At 34.8% G+C, this 22533-nt stretch overlaps 1 protein-coding gene across 10 annotated transcripts in view; it reads left to right on the top strand.

Annotated features, from left to right (window-relative positions):
• The window catches only part of LRRC7 (leucine rich repeat containing 7), a 559049-nt gene that overhangs the window by 448911 nt on the left and 87605 nt on the right, over positions 1-22533 (top strand). For 4 of the 10 annotated variants that reach the window (XM_032301468.1, XM_032301466.1, XM_032301467.1 and 1 more), the window contains exons 16-21: positions 1625-1749; positions 3737-3985; positions 8845-9045; positions 17200-17311; positions 17524-17704; positions 19384-21064. In XM_032301468.1, coding sequence (XP_032157359.1) covers positions 1625-1749; positions 3737-3985; positions 8845-9045; positions 17200-17311; positions 17524-17704; positions 19384-21064 — 2549 coding nt within the window. The remainder of the gene's footprint in view (positions 1-1624; positions 1750-3736; positions 3986-8844; positions 9046-17199; positions 17312-17523; positions 17705-19383; positions 21065-22533) is intronic. The other 6 variants (XR_004276033.1, XM_032301473.1, XM_032301475.1 and 3 more) reach the window with 4 other exon arrangements.

Below are 22533 nucleotides of genomic sequence, written 5' to 3'. Positions count from 1 at the left end.
TGTTTTCTAGTCTTACAGTAATGGTAATTCTTAGAAGAGTAGATCCACTTTAATATACCCATGGATTAAATCCACCCAATCCACTTGAATGAGAGCAACTTTTTTTTTTCATTTTATTTTATTTTATTTTATTTTATTTCTTTTCAGTGTCCAGAATCCATTGTTTATGGATCTATTTTCAGGGATAATTATGTTAAACATCTTTAGTCTTTGACGTGTAAATATAAGTGAATCATTTTGGGATACTTTAGAATATTTTCTTCAAATTTTGACTTACAAAAGTAGGAAAAGGGTAGATTGTTTTCATATTTTTTTCAGTCTTCAGTAAAACTGAGCTTTTAAATTTTTACAAGAGAAGTCACCATGTCTACTTACGCTATAAGAAAAACCTTAAGTGAGGATTGTTTTTATTCATGTAACTTTACTTATATTTTCATATTAGTATCCTAAGATTATGAAAGTATTTTTTTAAAATGTAGGGAAAAGTGGAAAGAGTCTCAGATTTCCTGGTAATTTCTGAGATACAGTCTCGTAGATTAAATTCCTCATTTATTGCAGGGAGTAAGGTGGATCTAGTAAGGCAAGTCATGACGTTAAGGAATTAGCCTGATTTATGTTCTGTTCTGTTTTCCTTTGAGGAAAGAAGAGTGGTAATAGAAAAATTTCTTGAACTTTAAGTAAGTTACCCTTTGGCTTTTCAGACAGAAGTATAATAAATGAATTTTCAGAATCCCTGAAACAACAACAAAAAAAGGAAATACATGATAAAGTTCATCTTTTGGGAAAGAATTTAGACTAAACTAAGTACTTGTATTGCATTTTCATGTGATCTTCACAATTAATGTTGGTAAGGAAGATATTACTATCAGCCTATATTTTGATATAAAATAAAGATTTATAAGCCACTTATTTTCCTTGTTGAGACATATTTAGACTAGTTTTGAGACTGTAATTTTAAAGTTACCCTAAAAACAAGCTCCCCTTCATTATCCCCACAACCGCACACCAAAAAGAAAAGCTTGCAATCACACACATTTTACTGAAAAGCCAATGTTATGTAGTATGTTTTATAAAATCCTGATAGAATTTAGTGGCTACAAATGTGGGTAAAGGCTCTGTAATCACACAGACATGGAACGGAATCCTGCATTGACCCAGAGAAGCTGTACAACTTTGAGCAAATCTCTTAAAGTTAGCGAGTTAACAAACTGAGGATATATTAGTACTATCACTGGTGTGCTAGTGTGAAGATTAAAAAATAATGTTTTTAAAATGTATATTCCAACTCTTTTATTATTATTATTATTATCCTTTGGAGAACCTGTTCTCCACACTAGAAAACTTCCCAATCCCAGTATATAATTTATATGTACTTAGGAAAGCTGAATTTGAATTAAGATGTAAGAAAACACGTAACAAATATCAAGGGTATTTTATTCCCTCTCTTCTCTTTCTTTCCTTCTTTTTTCCTTTATTTCCTTCTTTCTTTCTCTTTATTTTCCCCTTTTTTAAAATTTTTGTACTTGTTTGCAGTACCTATTGCCATTTTTTTGCATAGTGTACTAAGCTCTATAAATAACACTTCATGTAAAAAAAGCAATAATACTTTGGAATCTAACTGTAGATTTCCAGTCAGACAGTGACAGCTTTAACCCTACACTGTGGGAAGAGCAGAGACAACAACGCATGACTGTTGCCTTTGAATTTGAAGAAAAAAAGGAAGATGACGAAAATGCTGGGAAAGTTAAGGTGAAACTTTTCATTTTGTTTCTTCTTTCCTCTCATTATTTTTGTTTATCCATTGTTATTATTAAAATAGACTTTGGGACAAATTGAGTGACCTCTGCTTAAAGGTCAGATACATCTTTGTGTCTCCTTCATTAGAGCATGATGGTAATTTGAAAAGCATTGTGTCCTTCAGAATGTCCCAATTCTGACTGAGCAAATTTGATATACCACCCCATCTTACAGAGTGACAACATGAAAGAGATTCAAGGTGAGAGAAAACCAAAACAGACGAATCTGGTTGATAGGCTTTATCTACGAACCTTATTACATTTTTGAAACAGTGAAATTGTTTTCTTTTAATCACTAAGCAAGGCACCAGGCAGACCATATGGGACCAAAATATACATTTATGGAGGAGCCAGTGGATTAATATGTTATATTGGCTTTAAAATCTCCGAAAGATTTTAGGTCTCTAGGGTATCTGAGAAGAATTTATGAGTTTTCTTAAATGAGAAAACAAGTTTTAAAGGAGGCAAGTGCCTAATAGCAGGTGATACTCAATTTTTTCACCTCAAACATCTTTTTAAAAATCCTTTATTGGAAGTAATCTAAGTCAAGTAACAAAGTGGAGCTTTAAAATCCATATTTTTTCATTATTTAAATGATATTTAAAGAGATTTTATCATCAGATCATCATATTGTCATCATGGCAACATCTTGAATCTCTAATCATTTATAGCAATATTTGTGTACCTTTTCTATCATGAATACTAACAGCTCTCATTCTGAGTGACTAATTGCCTAAGTAAATGTATGTGCATCCTATTAACAGATCTAGATTGTGTAATGTGTTTTTTCTGTCCCCTCATTCCCACATTTTCTAAACTTTTTTCTTAAACCAACACACCCTGGAACCTTATTAGATTTAGACAGTAAGGTATTGACAAGGCTTACCTCTACATCATTGTGAAAAATCCAAAATGGATTCCCAAATCAAAATGATAGTTTTGTTAATGATTTGGGTTTAAAAAAATGTTTCTGGATGCTTGGTTAATGCTATCTAATAACCAAAGAAACATTTTTTTTTAATTTGTGAATTTCTAGAAATAGCATTGCCAAACTAAAAATAAACAAAGACCCTTACAGCATTTCAGTTCTACTTTTAAGATTTCATACATTAAATCTAGAACCAATGGATGATGCATTCTATACTGGACCTCTGATTCATTCTTTTACCTCACTGAATGTCAAAAACTACATGCTTATTCCTAAAAATCCATATTCAAAGGCTCTAACAAGAAAATAGTACTCTGATATACTCTGGTATATGTGTCAATGAAAACATAAAATGCAAAGAGTTATTTAGAAGCCCTGTTTGTGTGTTATGTGGTCAGGTGTGTTTATAATCAGAGTAGGCTCATTATACTTTAGATTGAATTTTCTTTGTACTTATTTGTATTTGATTTATTTATATTTTGGTGAAACAATATTTGTTTCGAAAACCTCAAACACTTGGTTTTAACTAATTTGAATATTTCCAATGCCATTGGCTATTGGACAAATTAGAACACAAACAAACTTCTAAATAAATCATCATGGAAGCATGATGAATGGAATATACAGAAATCTTACACCAAATCAATCACACTTTTCTGGTTCATTACATATACATTAAATTTAACACCATTTTACCTTTTATTTATATAAAATTAAGAAAGAAACCACTGACCTATGCCATCAGCTTCCAAATGGACTAGAGTATAATGCCCTACTTATAGAGCGTATAGTGTAGTGTGAATGCTGCATTGTGTGAAAAAATTGTGACCCGTTAGCTTCATATGATATTGGTACTGTTTTATTACAGAGAGTTCGAACTAATTTTTTGATGGTTGTTTTAAATGCATTACCCAAAGTGAAAAAAAATATCAAGAGTAGAAAAATGATAAAGTGAAAGTATTGCTACAGTGCTCCTCTTTCTCCCAGAAAATGGAGATTCCTTCTCCCACAGGATCACCCCTGCCAAGCCCCCTGGGAAAGGGGCCAGCGTGGGATTACTCTCCAACCTGCCAGACTGTCTGGCGATTGCTGCACACCATGGGCCAGGTGTGATCAGCAGATCCAAGATATGCCCGTCCCCCAGAATGACCCACAGCTGGCATGGGGTTGTATAAGTGGCCTCCAGCAGGAAAGGAGCATGTGTACTCCATTGCCAGTTGCAGCACAATCCACCACTCTTCCCTCTCTAAGTGGCAGACAGGTAGGCCTAGGTGTTTGGGGTAGGAGAATCCCCCATGTAGAGGCAACCTTGGAACAGTGGTTTTATGGGGTATGTTCTGCATGATTTGGGGTAAGAAATGTTGATCCTATAGGAACCATCCAATTGCCAATGTTTGACCTCAATTTAAGTTTTTGTTCGTTGACATTGGCAATGGGGTGGGAAGACCAAGTCAGAGGGGAGGGAACATCAATAATGAGGTGCCTAATGGTGGGATATATGGCATGATTTTTTATTTGGGTGCTTCAGTTTTATTTATGTTTTTATTTTTAAAGATTTCTTTTTCTTTAAAGTGTGGGAATACCAATAGTTGGGCAGAATGTTGATGACACTATTGATAAAATCTAAATTGCCCCCACACCACACACACATTTTTGTATTATCAATTCAGAGGGAGATTAAGTAACTAAAACCTGATTCTTAAAATAGCATGAGCTTTGAATTGAAATTTGCTTTGAGTGGACTTTGAGCACAAAGATGGACATTGTTGAAAAGCATCAATTTCCCTCCAATTTGAAGGCACAGATGATGACAATTCCTGTAAGAGAAGATTGGTTTGGGAGTTGTGGCAAATAGGGCTTCCTTATCTCAGTGGGTTGGGTGTTTAAAATTCAATGAAAAAAAAAAATGTCTTCATGGGATGAGAAAGGACACTACATTTTTGGTAAGCTTTACCATCCACATGCAATGGACTAGAGTCTTACTCTGTGTCTTATATTATTTCTGCAATATAAGGCCAGCTGAGAATCCTAACTAAAACTCCTATAGGCTTCCTTTCTATGTAAAATGTTCTGATTAATTCCCAGAATAAGATCCCTAATGATCAGTAATCAAAGCATTAACTATTACTTCTCTTACTGGAATTTATAGTCAAACCAAATAAGAATTTAATCATTATATAAGAAAACCACAGTTCTTTGAGAATTCAAGATACCATCTCTAAATGCCCTAGCTATTAACACAAATTCTTCTATTGCTAAACTTTTGGGAGTCTCCAACATCTTGCAGCTGCTATTTGCATTTACTGCACTTTTTTTTTTTTTAAAGATGTGAGATATATAGAATGTTGTGAAACATTTCTATTTTCTAAAATTAAAATGAAGTAACATTGCAATGAAAATCTTGCATTTTAATAAAATGTATATGTAAAATGAACAAATACTTTATGGTGAGTGATATATGCAACATTTTCATAAGAACAATTGACAGTTTTTTCCCACCTATTTATACCATAAATGAATTTACATTATTTCTCCATCCCATATTAGAATGAGAGAATATTTCTAGTCTATGTATTTAGAAATATAAAGAAACTACTTTTATTTGGGCATGACTGAAGTATTAATAATATTGTATTGTGATCATTTTTTTTATTTCTGAAGCATTGCATAAGAGTTAAAAAGTAGGAAGGCATAGGCAAAACAATCTGTAAAAGGGTATAAAATATGCTTTTACAGAGCTTACAAACATAACAATTATAAAATATTATAGTTTCTTTTAAGAAGAAATTATAAAATAACTGCTTAAAAATTTGAAATTATCTTGTTATTTAACTCAATAAAATTTATATTTTAGAGTTACACAACACTTTTTTCTACAAGATTATACAAATATGTGCTTTACTTATATCAGAGAATAGCCTTGAGCCGAGTAACACAACATAAGCTTTGGAGTCAAAGACCTGAGTTGTATGACTTTGGGCAAGGAACTTACAGTGCCTGAGCCCTATTCAGGGCCTGAGCCCATATTTTCCCAGGGGAAAAGGAACAGCTGCTGCAATGGATTATAAAATTTAAACTATATTTAATTATAATTAATTATAAATATTTAATGAATGTTAATAATTATAATTATTTATAGTTTATTTATATTCAAATCTATGGTAAACAATAAACAATGAAATAAGAATTATTTATTATATAAATAACTATTAATAATTTAAATATCTTTATAAAACATTTTGCATGTGCCTGGCAGATGGCAGATACTGACTAAATGATAGTTGTTGCTATACGCAATCTGGAAAAAGTCCAAACTGTTACAGGTAGTATGGAGTTTTATATGTGTATATATATATGTGTGTGTGTATATATATATATATATATATACATATATACATATATATATATGTGTGTGTATATATATATACACACACATATATATATATGTTATATATAGTAAAATATAAACTGCCAAGAAAATTCAGATTTTAAAAATACCTAAGTAGAATCTGATTTTAGAAAATAGTATCTAATCTCTATATAGAATTTATACATTTCCAAGATTTTCATAGTTATTATCTCATTTTAGTTCTAGATTAACTAAAGATATTATCATTCCCATTTTACACGAACAGAAACTGGACAGAAAAATTAGTGGTTGACAGCTTCTCGGGGGTAAATCTGTGGCTTAGATTTAGGTTTCCTAACTCCACGTCCAGCAAGTTCTGTTGGTAGACTAGTAAATGGGAAGCAAGGAGCTTGTTGTCTAGGTGGAAAAAAATCCAAGTTTTATAAGACCTGAAACTCCCACAGTTCAGAGAAGGGCTTCTTTAAGGAAAAGAATATGAAATAATCATGTAAATATAAAAGTAGGACCTCTCACAAGACTATGGAAAAAGCATACGCAGGTGATAGGCTCTAAAGCTTAAGCTTCATTAGCCTGACATATCTGCTTCTGTTTCTAAATTTAAATATTTTTCAGAGATAAAGTACCCAAACATATTCTGATGATGTGACTAAAATATTATATTAACATGCTTATAAAATAATCAGAAAATATTGGCACCATGACCATTAGTATATAGTCATCTCACTGTGTCAGATGAGACATAGCATCTACAAAAAATAAATTACATTATTCACTTTAGAAGTGTAATTTTAGCAATGAGGATTTTTTAAGGTACATAAAATTTTAATCTATTGTCTTACATGAAAATTATTTTTCATTCATATACCATTGGTCATTAAAAATTAAAAGATGTTCTTAATTGGCATTATAGCCATACCACTCCACAATCTATATTTTTTTAAATGTAGTTTTTTGACTTTTAGGCCTTTGCTATCAAGTACTTTTAAATGAGTTCAACAATGTAATTTAAAATTAGACTTAATCTGTGATTAACATTTCTAATACCAACTTAAACAGCAGATCCAAGAATGCATGCATCCCAATGGACTTTGTCTAGCATGGATATCATTCTTTTTATGTTTATTTAAGAATGCTTTACAAATTAAGTACCCTGAGCTATATTTATATTACATTTTAACAACTTACACTTTTTTTCTGAGAACTCTAACTTTTTCTTGGGTTATATTTTTAAACGGTAGTTTTATTTCTATATATTATTAATTTCATTCTTATTTGTTTGGGAGTGTAAAAGACTACAACAGTACTTATACTAGTAAAATTATCTGGGTTTTCCTCAACTTTCCAAAAAGCTATTGGAAAAAGAATTTTTTATGTATAATACTGAAAGGAATGTTAGAAGTCATCACACGGAGTCCAATCCCAGTGTTTTATATGGAAAATGAGCCACAAGGAAGAATAAATATAACAAAGTTGGTGGATTTGTTAAAACTGCAGATGAGCAAAAGTGTTTGAATTCATATTTATAATCCTCAGATCTATTCCACCATCATAGTTTCTTACATCCCATGAATTACATGGGTGTGGGTGGGTGGGATGTGTATGCCTGCCCCACTTTCTCCTTTCCTCTCATTCCCTCCATCCTTCTTCAGATTTGCTTTCTTCTCCCTTCCTCTCAACCTACCCCCCGACACACTTTCCACAGAAACATAGTCACCACAATCACATAAACCATTCCATTTTGTAAAGTTGGTTCTACTCAGATGCAAAAAGATATGACAGTTGGAATAAGCCGGGACAAATAAATCTGCTCCTTGTTTTCCTTCCCACTCTTTTTTACTCACCATGGATAATTTGTATTTATTCCAATTTAAGGAAATTTTAAATATTCTGATAATGGGATTTTCTATATGGAAATGTCTCATATTTTCTCTTTCTGAATTAAATGTGAAGAATAATCGTTAATATATATGTTCCCTAAAGTCAGCTTGACACAACAAAAATGAATTCAAGACTAGAAATAAATAACTGGGTAATATAAACCAAAATTTACATGTTTATCTAGAATATTTTAGAAAATCTCCTCAATTTTTAATTTTCCTCTTATTTTAAGACATTACCCACAAGGCATGTCACTTTTTAGGGTAAAAGCTAAATGTAAAAGTCACCCTGAAGCCTATTCTTTTTAGGTATTTACAAGACTTAGCTGCCTGACCTTTTGGTATAACATGCTAATTAACATAGAGCTAATGAACATTTGGTAGCAGATACTGTCAATTCCCCATTTTTTAATCCATGATAAACTCTTCTTGTAAATCTTTTGGGGTCTTCTCTTATCATCTATGTTGATATTCCAAAGACAGCTTTAACATGAAAATAACTACTAATAAATAATTAAGATAGGGAAGGAACAGCTTCTAAAGTGTAAAAACACCTAATAGAACACTGAAAATCTTTGGATTACCAGTTACTTATGTATCTGACCTACTGCTATTGCAACCAGCTGCAGGGTAGGTCTAACGATAGAATATAACCCCAAAATTGTTTTTAATCTAGAAGGTGGCAGGGTGGGAAGAGGCCCCATGAGGGCAAAATTTGCAAAGAACACTATGTGCTCTGCTCTACATTTTCTCAGCCAGCTCAACACTCACTATATTGCATTTGGTTTTACTACTGCACATAAAATGGAATAGTTTTATGAACATGTTTGCCGAAGGTATTTTTATGTTAAATTTCTTTTTATAAACTTCTAGGTTGAAATAAACCTAAAACGATATCCAACTCCTTACCCAGAGGATTTAAAGAATATGGTAAAATCTGTACAAAATCTGGTGGGTAAGCCAAGCCATGGAGTGCGTGTTGAGAATTCAAATCCAACTGCTAACACGGAGCAAACTGTGAAAGAAAAATATGAACACAAGTGGCCTGTAGCCCCAAAGGAGATAACAGTGGAGGTATTTCAAGGTTATTGGTAATTGCCAGTGTGGTTTGGATTTTTTGGAATTACTAAATTATATGGTTTTTTTAACTGATTAGATCTTCTCTGATAAGTACATTTATTCCCCTGAAATACAAAGGAGTCTCTCTACTTTTTCAAACTATGAGGGTTGCATTTAATCAATTACAGATAAATGACACCCTCATGGTCTGAAATTATTAATACAGCTCCAAAAGTTCCAATACACACAGAAGGAATAACTTGCTCACTCAGCTAGGCCTTGCCAGTAAGTGCATTATATCATTTTCACTATACTCTTTTGGCTACCCCAAACTTTTATTGTATGAGTCATTAGAAAAGACTAAATGAAGTTTTTTTTTTTTTTTACTCTGCAAATCTCAGTAAAATTCTCGATCAGATTTAGAGCCATTTTTTGTTTGTTTCTGTGTTTAGATTAAAACTTTTATAAGAAACACTACTGTAAACATGACAAAGAGGAGATAAGTTTGAAATTTAGCTTTTCTGGATCTAGCCTTGTGAAACTTAATTCCTATATTTTAGAATAAACTAGATGTTCATCCTTACCCATTTGTGTGGTCTGAAAAGAATTCAACTACATTTATGCCACCTCTGTACTATCTCATCCACTCTTCAGCTAATTTGGTTATCACCTTTTTATCTTCATTAGAGACATACCTGATATGAGTACATCTAGAAGTAACTATACCTACTTCTCAAAAATCTAAGTTCGTGAAACTCTTTTACAAATCTGCATTTCACAGCGTCAATTTGTTGCACTGATTAAACACCAACTGTATATTTAGCACTGTGCTAAACACTGTGAGAGAGAGAAAAGAAATATAAAATGTGCACACAGTCCCCAACTAATTTAGAGCCTTGCCAAGTAAAATTACCACAGATGCAGTGATTAGAGAACACAGTATCTGAAATACGATCGCGTGATTAGTTGTGGGATGGAGCATATAATAGTACTTTAAGAAATTGGAGAGAGACCTGATCACTGCCACTCAATTAAAAAGTTGTGTGAAACAGTTTAAGGTTGCAGTGCATATTGAAAATGGGGTGCTTCTCTTAAAGTCGAAAGAGAGGAAGTCATTCCAGACAAAGGGAAAAAAGATTGAGCAAAAGTAAGCACGGTGCGAATACCTGCCAGTGGAGGGATCAGCCTGCCCCAGAAAAGAAGATTACAGCTTGGTATCCAGGGATGAAAACTTCGGTAAATACTCATTTCCCTACTTTTAGGGGGGTTTTTGCAAAATAAGCAAATGACATGAATGAAATCAATATTATTGTATTACTGTACTCTTTCCTTTTAAAATATCAGAGATAGGCGATAGAAGAGAAACAGACTTTTCTTTTATCTCTAAGATACTGCAATAATATAAAAAGGAACAAAGCCGACATTTAGGAGGTACACACTAACTACAACTACACTTCATATTTAAACCTCATGCAATCACAGTTTAACCTTAAAATGATTGTGAGGTCATGCTTAACCCATAAACTGAGTGATTTTACTTTAAATAAGAAGATTCTAAAATTGCTTAATACAGGGTTAGGATAGGTGAGGCAAGGAAAAGATGGTTTGGGCCATAAATTTAGTGATAACCCTACTAGAGAAAATAAATCTTAAAGTTATTCCAAAAGCATTTAGAACTTGAAAAATCCAAAATTAAATTTAATGTTTCTTCCCCAAATTTGCTTCTGCTCCTATATGCCCAGTCCTGATCTCTGCTAACACCATTATCTGTTAGCTTACTCGAGTTAGAAATTGGAAGGTATCTTGATTTCTTTTTCCTTCTTTCTCTCTACTCACTGCCTCTCCAGTCACCTAAATCTATGTATTTTCATCTAAGTGTATCTCCTCAACCTCTTCAGGCCCTCAATTCTGTTCTGCATTGTTATAAAAACTGTCAACTTCTTGGTTCCCGTTGTCCCCAGCCCCCTCATTACTTTGTCAATAAACTGGTTTTTTTAAAGATAGTATTTATTTAAGAGTGAGAGAGAGCACAAGCAGGGGAAGAACAAAGAGATAGGGACAAGCAGACTCCCTGCTGAGCAGAGAGCCCAATGAGGGACGCAATTTCTGGACCCTGAGATCATGCCCTGAGCCAAAGGCAGATGCTTAACTGATTGAGCTACCTAGGTACCCCAGAGAATACGAATTTTTAATTCAGCCCAGTTCAGTTAACATTTCCTAATAATGATCTTTTTAAGACCCAAATCTAATTTTCCCTTCTTAAAAACACTTGTTTCCTATCTAATTGAAACTCAGTCTTAAGCTTTATAATTATTTCAGTGATTTACCCCAACTTTTCTTAGTTTTCTTCTTCTCCTGGCCTTTTCTCTTGAATAGAAATTTCACTGGTAATTTCAATACTTTTTCTAAAATTGAGATTCTAGATCTTCTTTCCCCAGCTTTTACCCATCCTAGAACAAAGCGAAACTGTTGCTTTTTTATCATCCTCCCTTTTTGAATTGCTCACCCAGATAAAGGGGCCACACTCCATATTTTCAACTTCCAGATAAAATAAACATAGATAGCCAAGTGTCCAGCTGATCAGTGTATATTAAGCATTTTATTGTATGTTTTGCACTTGTATGACATTTTAAAGTAATTATTTAGTTCATATTGTCAAGAATGTGGAAGAAAATATCACACATTGCATGATACATTTATCCATATGGTTAAATATGGAAAACCAAGGAAAAAAGAATAAGGTAAGTAGAACCAGAAGCAGAAAATGGTAAGAATAAACAAGGTAAATAGATTATAAATGCAGCAGAGAAAAGGAAAAGGAAAAGTAAATCAACATTTCTTGATGTCTTTCTATTTGTCAACCCTATGCCAAGAGTTTTAGTATGTGTTATGCTAGACAAAGAAAACAGTGGGGAGGGGCATATGAATAAGCAGGACAAGGAGGTATGAAGGTTGTCTTCTACCTCCATATTCCTTTATATAAGTTTTATGAAGCTTACATTTGCTTTTCCCAGTGTCTTAGTCCATTCAGGTTGCTATAACAGAATACCATAGACTACATGGTTTATAAAGAAAAACATTTATTTATCATAGTTCTGGAGGTTAAGAAGTCCAAGATCAAAGTCCTAACAGATTCAGCATCTAGTAAAGACCCACTTCCTGATTTATAGATGGCCATCTTCTCTCTCTGACCTCATACAGTTTTGAAAGGAGATAGGGAGCTTTCTAGGGTCTCTTATAATAGCACTAATTTCACTCATGACCTAATCACCTCCCAAATGTCCCACTTCTAAATATCATCATATAGGTTTCAACTTATGAATTTTGAGGGGACACAACCATTCAGTCTTTAGCACCCAGCTTTTTATAGGACTAGCACTTCTGCATCTTTCCAAATTTGAGTTTAAAGATGACCTCAACAGGAAGGCCTTCCCTGAGCACCATGGTCAGTAGAACCTCTGATTTCCTCTATCACATCATCCTGTTAATTCGTGTTAAAGATAATGAAAGCATTTATAATTATGTTGTTTATTAACTTCAGACTGAGTTTCATGAGGGCAAGAACCAGGTATGTCTTGTCTATCATTGTCTTTCTGGTGTGTAACACAGTGCCTAGTACAGAGTCAGACACAATAGATATTTGTTGAGTACATGAACAACTGATAGAGTCTAGTGTTGTAATACTGATAACGTGTCCCTTTGTCAAATTAGAAGTTAATTGAGGGAAGAACAATTTCTCTTAAGTTTTTGTCAAATTAATCATTATTGAGTGTTGAATGCCATACCTGGTTATATTTTATTACCTATATGTTGAATAGCATGTATTTTAAAAACAACAATTTACCATATTAATACATTAATACAATATTATGAGTAAAGGCAAAACATCATGATGAAGAATATTAGGAGAGTGAGGAAAGCAAGGAAAGAGGAAGGAAGGAAGGAAGGAGAATGGTATGGTAAATAAATTATGACTTAAAATAAGTAAAGGCTAGGGGTTCTAAAAATCTTGGTATACAAATACTTAGTGTCTAAGTAATTTTGTTGCAAGGACCATGGACCAAAAAAGTACCAAACAGCTCCATTCATTAAGTATTAGGTCTGAGCAACTCCATACATATTTATGCCCTGTCCAGTGGTCATTTGAAAAATAATGCACATAAATTTAAAGGGAAAATAGTAGTTTTATTTCATGTTTAAATAACAAAACTGATTAATGAAATTTGTGCACCTGTGGGACACCACTTATCTTCTCAAACCTTGAATCATATCAGGTACTACAATTCTGTTTCACATTGATTTTCAAATAGCACTTGATTTTTGATCATAGCAACACAAAAACCCAACTTCACAAAGATTGTCATCAAAAGGAAAGTGCATTCTAATACTGAAACGGAGAGCCAGCAATTCATATAGTGTCTGACTGATTTCAAGTATTGCTTTGTTTCCCTCAAATTTTTAAAACAACTCATGTACCCCTGTGCATTAATAACAGCATCACAGTTACCTTGGAGCACAGTTTGGGAACAAGAGGAAGTGCTTTCAAGTCTAGCAGACATTAATTCAAATCTTGAGTCTATGTTTTAACCAATTTTGTGACCTTGACAAGTCATTGAAAACTGTCTGAGCTTTGCTTTGTGTATCTTTAAAAATGCAGGTAACAATAACATTTAGAGTTTTGTAGAGATGAAAACAAGTATTTTTACATAGCTGCAAGCACAGTTCTTGGCAAAGAACTTCCCTTCCACAAGAGAATGATGTGCTAATCCTGCCCATCTGCCTTTAATCTTTTTATGAGCCATTACTCTGCATTACAGAAAACTTCTCCCCGGTTACTTATTTACTATGTCCACCGTGTTCATAAAGGTTCTGGACTTTTTCCTTTGTTAGGAGACTCTGCCCAATTTCTTTCTATAGAGGAAACACATCTATTTCCTGGTAATAATGAGTAGTCAATTACCTTTAATTGGGTAAATGTCCCTAAATGCTTTTATTAATACCAGACCCGGACTCTTGAAAGCTCAGTCACAAGTTTTGTTCCCCCTCTCACTTCTACCTTAGGCTCCCTTTCCCTACAGCAGTGACAGCTGCGATTTAGTTTGAACCACACAAGGCCAATGGGTTAAAGAAAAAAGAGATCATACCTTTTCTTCCCCACCTCTTCTGTCTCCTTACCAGAAGCAAATATGGTTCAATGTGCTTAAAATGGGACCCCCATTACATTTGATTCCTGACCAATAATGTCCACTGCCTTCATCATAGAAGTAGCCCCAAAAGCTTCACCCACTTTTCCGACATGAATTTAACTCCTCCAGTCTCTATAAAAGAATTTATAGAGATGAAATCAACAACTCATTTCCTTCTTTGGACAGTTAACTTGTCTGTTCTGTGAAGTCCAATTAGGAAAGGTGAGCTTTTCTTAGGGTAGACAATATAGCATACATAGTATCACACAGAAGGCCTTCCACTAGAACAAATCTCAGTTAAAATATTGGCTCTACCGCTCACTGAGTTTGGGACTTGGAATTATGACTTTACTTCTCTGAGTCTGCAATTCCTTAACTGTAAAACAAAGATGATGATAATGAATAACTTAAAAATGATAAATAACAGTAAAGAACTAGGTTAGCAATTAAGTAATTAACAGAGATGATACAGATTAAGTGTTGAGCATAGTAGAGCAGTAGCAGATACGTTATAGATTCTCCATAACTAATGGCATCATCATCTTCAACATCAGCATCATCATTATTATCATTTTGCTCATGAAGATAAGTGCCTAACTGGGTAAGTGGGAATCCACTGTTCTTGCTTCAATAGTGTTACTCCTCCTACGTGGAGGGCTACAGAACTCTGGACAACAGGTGCAAACTCATGATTAGCTGATATCATAGTCTCTTCCTAGTCACTAGAGTCACTCCTTTTGATTCAAAGTAGAAATTCTTTAACAGAGCAAGAGACTTGGATCCGAGTTAGATCACAGCTACCATGACAAGCTCCAGCCACAGTCTTGGGAAACAAATTTGAAAAATTGATCCATACATGCAAGATAACTTGGAAACTGAATGTATAAATCATGAGGAAAACAAAGTAATGAAACCTTTAATTTACATTTCTATGCTTGTACAGCTCTTTTAGTTCTTTTGTTGACTAAAACAAAATTCTTGTCCTTCAGTATCAGGTATCATAAAATATTTCCTTTTTAAAGTATTATTTCAACAAATAAGTTATATTTAGATTCATAGACTTAATACTAGACAGAAAATAGCACTAATTCCATCTAATTACCTTCATCTATTACCTTCATTTTACTGACTAATTGAATACGGTACAAAGAGGTACACTGACTTACCCAAGATAACCTGATTAATAATTGATAAAACAGGAATGGAATAGAAATATGCTACCTTGTAATTGAATATTTTTTTATAAACCTTAATATATTTTATGACTTTTCTCTAACTTGTGTCTGCTTCTACTTATAAATTTCTACAAAGATGTGTAAAGGCATTTACCCTCTATTCTGTCACCTTAAAACTTTATCATAATATCTTGAAATACTTTTCAAAATCCATGAAAACAGATTTCCCTCTTCATCTCTGGAATTTCCATCAATCCCTCTGTCTTTCCTACCTCTCTTCAAATCTGGAATGGGATTTTAAATGTCTGTAATGTGCTCACAGTTGAGCTCACTAGAAGACAGCTCAATATAAGGGAAGGTTATTGGACAGAAACCTGAGAATTGAAGCCTCTATGCTGGATCTGGTGTAATTATCTCTATAACCCTGACCTTGCTGAGTCTCAAAATTCACTTGTAGGAAATGAAAGGTTCAACTAGAAATATTTTTTAAAATAATTAACAAGTATCAGATATATATAACCAGGCTTTTCACAGGCAAATATTCTTATACAAACCTAACCAAAACCAAACCAAAAAATTGAACTTAAGCCAGGAATTAAAGAAATGGCTATTTGTAATACCCAAAGACGTGAGCCTGTCACTCATTATGTGGGACATTAAAATATATAATAAGATTTTCTGTTTGTAATTAATTAGTTAGAGGGTAGGACACATTTCATTACTATATTTTTGTGCTCAAGTATATTCTTTTGTTGATTTAATAAAATATTTCTAAATATGTTGCCTTAATGTTTTAAACTAACAAGTACTAATTAATAAGAAAACTAGAAAATACTGAAAGTTAGTTTTTTGAATTCAAATTAACCTGAGTTTAAGTAAAAAAGACATAAAGATAATTGCCATGCATAAATTTATACCACTACCTCCCCATGGGCATAGATAAGACATTTTTATAGGCATAAGAAAGTGGGAATTTGGTATTTTACCTCCCTCAGTGCTCTCTCACTATCTGGTTAACTGGAAATAATCATTTTGATTATAGAAGTTTAAAATTCATGGGCTTTTTTAACATGTTCATTTGTCTTTATAAAGTTACATTCTTGTACCTGTGTTGCTCATTAAACTCAATGAATGGATTTAGATGAAGATTTAGCAAGCTAGATTAATCAAGAGACAACTAGAAACCTTAGGAGGAAGTCATCATAGAACTAAAGAAATGGAGGATAAGATCACTTGGGAAACAGAAGCTAAGAGGGGGCTGGCAATAAAAGTGGGATTTAAAGGACCCAATTGTTCATGAGGACAGCTGAGGATAAAAAGAAATTTAGTTGGTCCATGATGGACTTTCCTCTTAGAGCTCTTAATGGAGCTGCCCCCTTAGATTCTTACATTTATAAATATAACATGTATATGCATGTATGTATCATATACTCACATACCGCTTATCATAATTCGGTCCTGTGTTAATACAGATGTATCTCATCTCCCCAGTTAGATGGTAAGTCTCCGAGGGACATGGGTGACATTTTGTCTTTCTTTGGAAACTCTACAGTTCTTTGCACAGTGCCAGGCATATAAAAAGGCATTCAAAATATGTCTGATGAACAAATGGACTCATTTAAATTAGAAAAACAAAACATTTTAGTACTTACCTCAGAGAAACATGTGACTCACTTCTCCCAGCGCTCCACAGTGACCTATAGTCTAGAGCCCCGTCTTTAAATCTGAGCCAAATAAAGATACTGCCATCTTGGTTAACCAATGTTTAAATGTTTACTTTCCTTGTCCTATATTATTATATCTCTCAGGATTCTTTTGTTCATCCAGCTAATGAAATGAGGATTGGGGAACTTCACCCTTCATTAGCTGAGACCCCTCTGTACCCACCCAAACTTGTTCTGCTAGGGAAGGACAAAAAAGGTAACATTGCGAACCTGATGTGGAAAACGTGCCACAAATGCATGTGCATGATTAATCTCCAGTCGTAACTTATGATTCATCATAGTCTATAGAAATATTTTACAAATATATATTCCTAACATTGTTATACTATCTGTTTCTCATACTTGCTTTTCTGTGTTCATTATTGTCAATGTTCATAGCATTATAACATTTTCCCCTTTACATTTCAGAATCAACTGATGAGTCTGAAGTTGACAAAACTCACTGTCTGAATAACAGTGTTTCCTCAGGCACTTACTCAGACTACTCGCCTTCCCAGGCTTCCTCAGGATCCTCTAACACGCGGGTTAAAGTGGGGTCCTTGCAGACAACAGCTAAAGATGCAGTACATAATTCTTTATGGGGTAACAGGTGTGTTTAGAATTCCCTTTTTTCTGTTCCCAAGTGCTTACTTTCAGCAACTTTTTTTTAAAAAATGGGATCTTAATTTTTGAATTATATTCAGCACATGAATGGTGTAGAAGACAGATGGATGGGTCAGGTAAGCAAACACAGTCCCTCCGGGATTTCCAGGAGACGATGGATCCATTTTATACAGCAAAACCTTTGTTTAAGGGAGAGTTGGTAAGAGATTATCAGGTTGAGATAAAAGAAACAGAATTTTAAAAATCAGAAGCCAAAAATCCTGTTTGCCCAATACTTATTTATGACACACGTGGGCATCTCACTATCCCAAATGGGGTTATGGATTAAACTAAGATGCATGGAAAGCAGTTGTGTGCCTAGTACGAAGTAAATATTCAGTAAAATTTTCATTGTTATCATCATCATCATTGTCATCATCATCATTGTTTTTTTACCACATGGAAAAGTTAGGTTCTAAGCAAAAGTATTTACTCTTTCCAAAATGGTTCCTACCTTATTTTACTTCCATTTTACAGATAAAAATCAAAAGCCAAAGAGCACAATAAAGCGACCCAATAAGGTAGTAATTACCCAGTTCTTATTCTCTTGTTTTTTACCTTGTGGCTATGTTTTACAGTACAGGCAACAAATACAAATCATCATATGATAAAGGTAGTCAATGATTATCACTCATATTTTATTGATAATATCAGCAGTATGTTCTTTGGTAACTAATGGATAACTATTTCTCCCTATCAGTGCCCATCATAAAAATCTTAACTCTTTCACTTTGTAAGTTCATTATTTGTGATAGGAGCTGAGATTAGTGAGGTGCTTTGGAAGGTTCTTTCTAAATGTACTAGTTTTTAATTAGCAAGAGCACTTAAAAGTCTTTCTCTCACTGATTAAAAAAATATATATAATTTAATGTTATTAGTGTGCAAACAGTTTAGAATAAGCCTAGAAAAATGAGCATCTTCTAGAAACACTGTGCTCACTGGTGTAAACAAACCAATGGCCAAAAGTCATGATATAATTTATATTCTAAGAAAACATGTTCCCTAAACAATGAATTCAGTGTTTTCAATACCTGGCCTTCAAATAAATGTAACTTGAAGACAATTTGGGTTCAGGGGCTATATCAAGTATTTATAGGAAAGGTACTCTTGACCAGTAATAGTTTGGAAAAGTACTGAATCAGAAATTGCAGGAATGAGGACCAAGAATGGGGCGATTCTAATTATCAAACAAGTGTTAGGACCATTACTGAAGACCTATCTATTTCTTTCATTCATTTAATCATCCCACAAATATGTATTTTAATGGCTACTATGTGCCAGGCACTATGCTAGGCCTGAAGAGAAAATAAATAAATAAATAAATCTCTGCCCTCAGGAGGGCAGAGGCCACACAATACACAATAAATAAAATAGGTAAGTAAATGATATACTATGTTATAAGGTAATGATTACAAGGGGAAAATAAAAATTAGAGCAAGGTAAAGGGATGGATTTGGGGGGGGCGGACATGAAATAACAGTGCACCTTAATTGTAAATGAGGTATGGATGAATGACCCGTTAAACATCCGATAAAGGACTGTGGTACTCTGGGCTGCTTGTTCTCTTTCTGGCAAAGACTCAGCTCTTCCTCGTTTTCATATTTCTTCTTCCCACTGTCTTCACAGGATTGCACAATCTTTCCCACAGCCTCTTGATTCAAAGCCATTGCTCACCCAGCGGGAGGCTGTTCCCCCAGGGAATCTACCACAGCGTCCGGACCGGCTGCCAATGAGCGACGCCTTCACTGACAACTGGACTGACGGTTCACATTATGATAACACAGGGTTTGTTGCAGAGGAGACCACAGGCGAGAATGCCAACAACAATCCTCTCTTAAGTTCGAAATCTAGAAGCACATCTTCTCACGGACGCAGGCCTTTGATTAGGCAGGATAGGATTGTTGGTGTTCCCCTGGAACTTGAGCAGTCTACACACAGACACACGCCAGAAACAGAAGTGCCTCCTTCCAATCCTTGGCAGAATTGGACCAGAACCCCTAGTCCTTTTGAAGACAGGACCGCTTTCCCTTCCAAATTAGAGACAACCCCCACCACCAGCCCATTGCCTGAAAGGAAAGAGCATATAAAAGAATCTGCTGAAATACCTAGTCCTTTTTCTCCAGGAGTACCATGGGAGTATCACGATTCCAATCCCAACAGGAGTCTTAGCAATGTCTTTTCTCAGATCCACTGCCGCCCAGAATCATCTAAAGGTGTTATTTCCATTAGTAAAAGCACAGAGAGGCTTTCCCCACTCATGAAAGATATCAAGTCCAATAAATTCAAAAAGTCACAGAGTATCGATGAGATTGACATTGGTACATACAAGGTGTATAATATACCATTAGAAAACTATGCCACTGGGAGTGATCACTTAGGAAGTCATGAACGGCCAGATAAAATGTTGGGACCGGAGCATGGTATGTCCAGTATGTCTCGAAGCCAGTCAGTGCCGATGCTGGATGACGAGATGCTCACTTATGGAAGTAGTAAGGGGCCACAGCAACAAAAAGCGTCCATGACCAAAAAAGTCTATCAGTTTGACCAAAGCTTCAATCCCCAAGGAGCAGTGGAAGTTAAAGCCGAAAAGAGGATACCGCCCCCCTTTCAACACAATTCCGAGTACGTGCAACAGCCCGGCAAAAACATCGCCAAGGATTTGGTTAGTCCTAGAGCTTACAGAGGATACCCACCCATGGAGCAAATGTTTTCATTTTCTCAGCCATCTGTGAATGAGGATGCTGTGGTGAATGCCCAGTTCGCAAGCCAAGGTGCCAGGGCAGGCTTCCTGAGAAGAGCCGACTCCCTGGCGAGCTCCACAGAAATGGCCATGTTTAGAAGGGTCAGTGAACCTCATGAGCTGCCTCCGAGCGATAGGTACGGCAGACCTCCATATAGGGGCGGTCTGGATCGCCAAAGCAGCGTTTCAGTGACTGAGTCCCAGTTCCTGAAAAGGAATGGCAGGTATGAAGATGAACACCCTTCATATCAAGAAGTGAAAGCTCAGGCGGGAAGTTTTCCAGTTAAAAACCTTACCCAGAGGAGGCCATTGTCTGCAAGAAGCTACAGTACAGAGAGTTACGGTGCCTCCCAGACCAGGCCAGTTTCAGCTAGGCCTACTATGGCAGCTCTTTTGGAAAAAATACCATCTGACTATAACTTGGGTAACTATGGTGACAAGCCATCAGATAACAGTGATATAAAGACGAGGCCCACTCCTGTGAAGGGAGAGGAGAGCTGTGGTAAAATGCCTGCAGACTGGAGACAACAGCTGCTTAGACATATAGAAGCTAGAAGGTTAGACAGGGTATGTCTGGCATTTCTCTGTAAGAATATCCCTCCTGCCTTTAGTTTTCCTTTATTGGCATTTCTAAGCACATGTAGTGAAGCATGAACTACATGAATGAATAGATGATCAGCATTTTATTTCTCTCGCTATTGTGGGGAAATTGATCATAATAGTTTCTCGTGGATATTGTTTAATGCTCTTCGAGAGTCCATAACCTGTAGGTGAATGATTTATCAAATCTAGCCTAAATATTGTTAGTAAGAAAGAATTTGACTCGATTATGTGGGATGGTGCTTCAATTGCTTTCTAGCCATTAAGGTGGAATGCCTCTCCTAGGACACAGAACTGTTCTCTAGCGACCTAAAGAGTATGATTTTTATTGAATCTATAAAAAGTGAGTATTTTGCCCCTTTCTGCACAGACTCACTTATAATAAAGTCAGGCCTAATTTGTTTATAAAATTTGCATACAGTTACTGCTATGGGACTACTAAAGTTATTACTTCTAATGAGCGATAATCTTCCCAGCAAGAAACAGAAAAATAAAATAAGCAGAGATTGAATGCCCTCCTACACATTATTTGACTTAATAAAAAAAAAAAATCCTGCCACTTAGAATGTTGATTTTTATACAAAAAGAAATGTTTAAATTCAAAGCATACTATAGGCAACAAAAATAGATGATGTCTTTATGAAGACTACAAAGGCACAAATTAGTGTGTATATTGCAACCAAAAAAAAAAGAAAATTGATCCCAATTCAGTTACAGACTAAGTCACAATACAGCATAGAATCATAGTGATTGAGGAGGATAAAAATATATATAAATATATTTTGTTTCAAAGCCTAGAATTACTTTTTGTTGCCTATTTATATCTCCTTAAGAGACCGATACTTCATTTTCTAGAACTATGATCAATTGACCCTTATCGTTGAATGTACTGTGTGGCTTTGGTGTAGAGGGCCTTGTGTACTCTGCATTGACCTTGAAACCTTAAGGTCCTTTTTGTCAATAGGGCCTTTGGCTCTCATTTTCTAGGGCTTAAATACTTAGTGTGAAACAGGGATCTGAGTAATACCATAACTTTAGAAAGTTTTGCTCAATAGTTTTATGATTTTATTTGGTGTCCTGCTAAAAGCACAGGCCACGGCATTTATTATATATTTCCTTAATATTGAATTTTGTGTTTTCAGGTATAGTCTTTTTAAATAATTATATTGTTTGTAGGTCGTGTCTACATGACAAGAAAACAATTATTTTTAGGAACAAGTGAACTAACAAATGTGGGTGTGGGTGTTAGTTTTTCAATGTGGAGATTGGTTCTGCCTTGCAAACTATTTCATCAGAATGTCTGTTTCAAATAGGTGTGCTCAGTCCCATTGAAGGGAGCCTCATCAAAGCCTCATGACTGGCTGTCAGTGGGAGACACCTGGTCAGTTGTCACCATGCCTTACCTCAACTTATACCCTCCATGTAGACAGATAACT

Source organism: Mustela erminea, chromosome 10 (genome assembly GCF_009829155.1).
Source record: "Mustela erminea isolate mMusErm1 chromosome 10, mMusErm1.Pri, whole genome shotgun sequence".
Classification (NCBI taxonomy): domain Eukaryota; kingdom Metazoa; phylum Chordata; class Mammalia; order Carnivora; family Mustelidae; genus Mustela; species Mustela erminea.
This window is presented reverse-complemented; position numbering and strand designations above follow the sequence as displayed.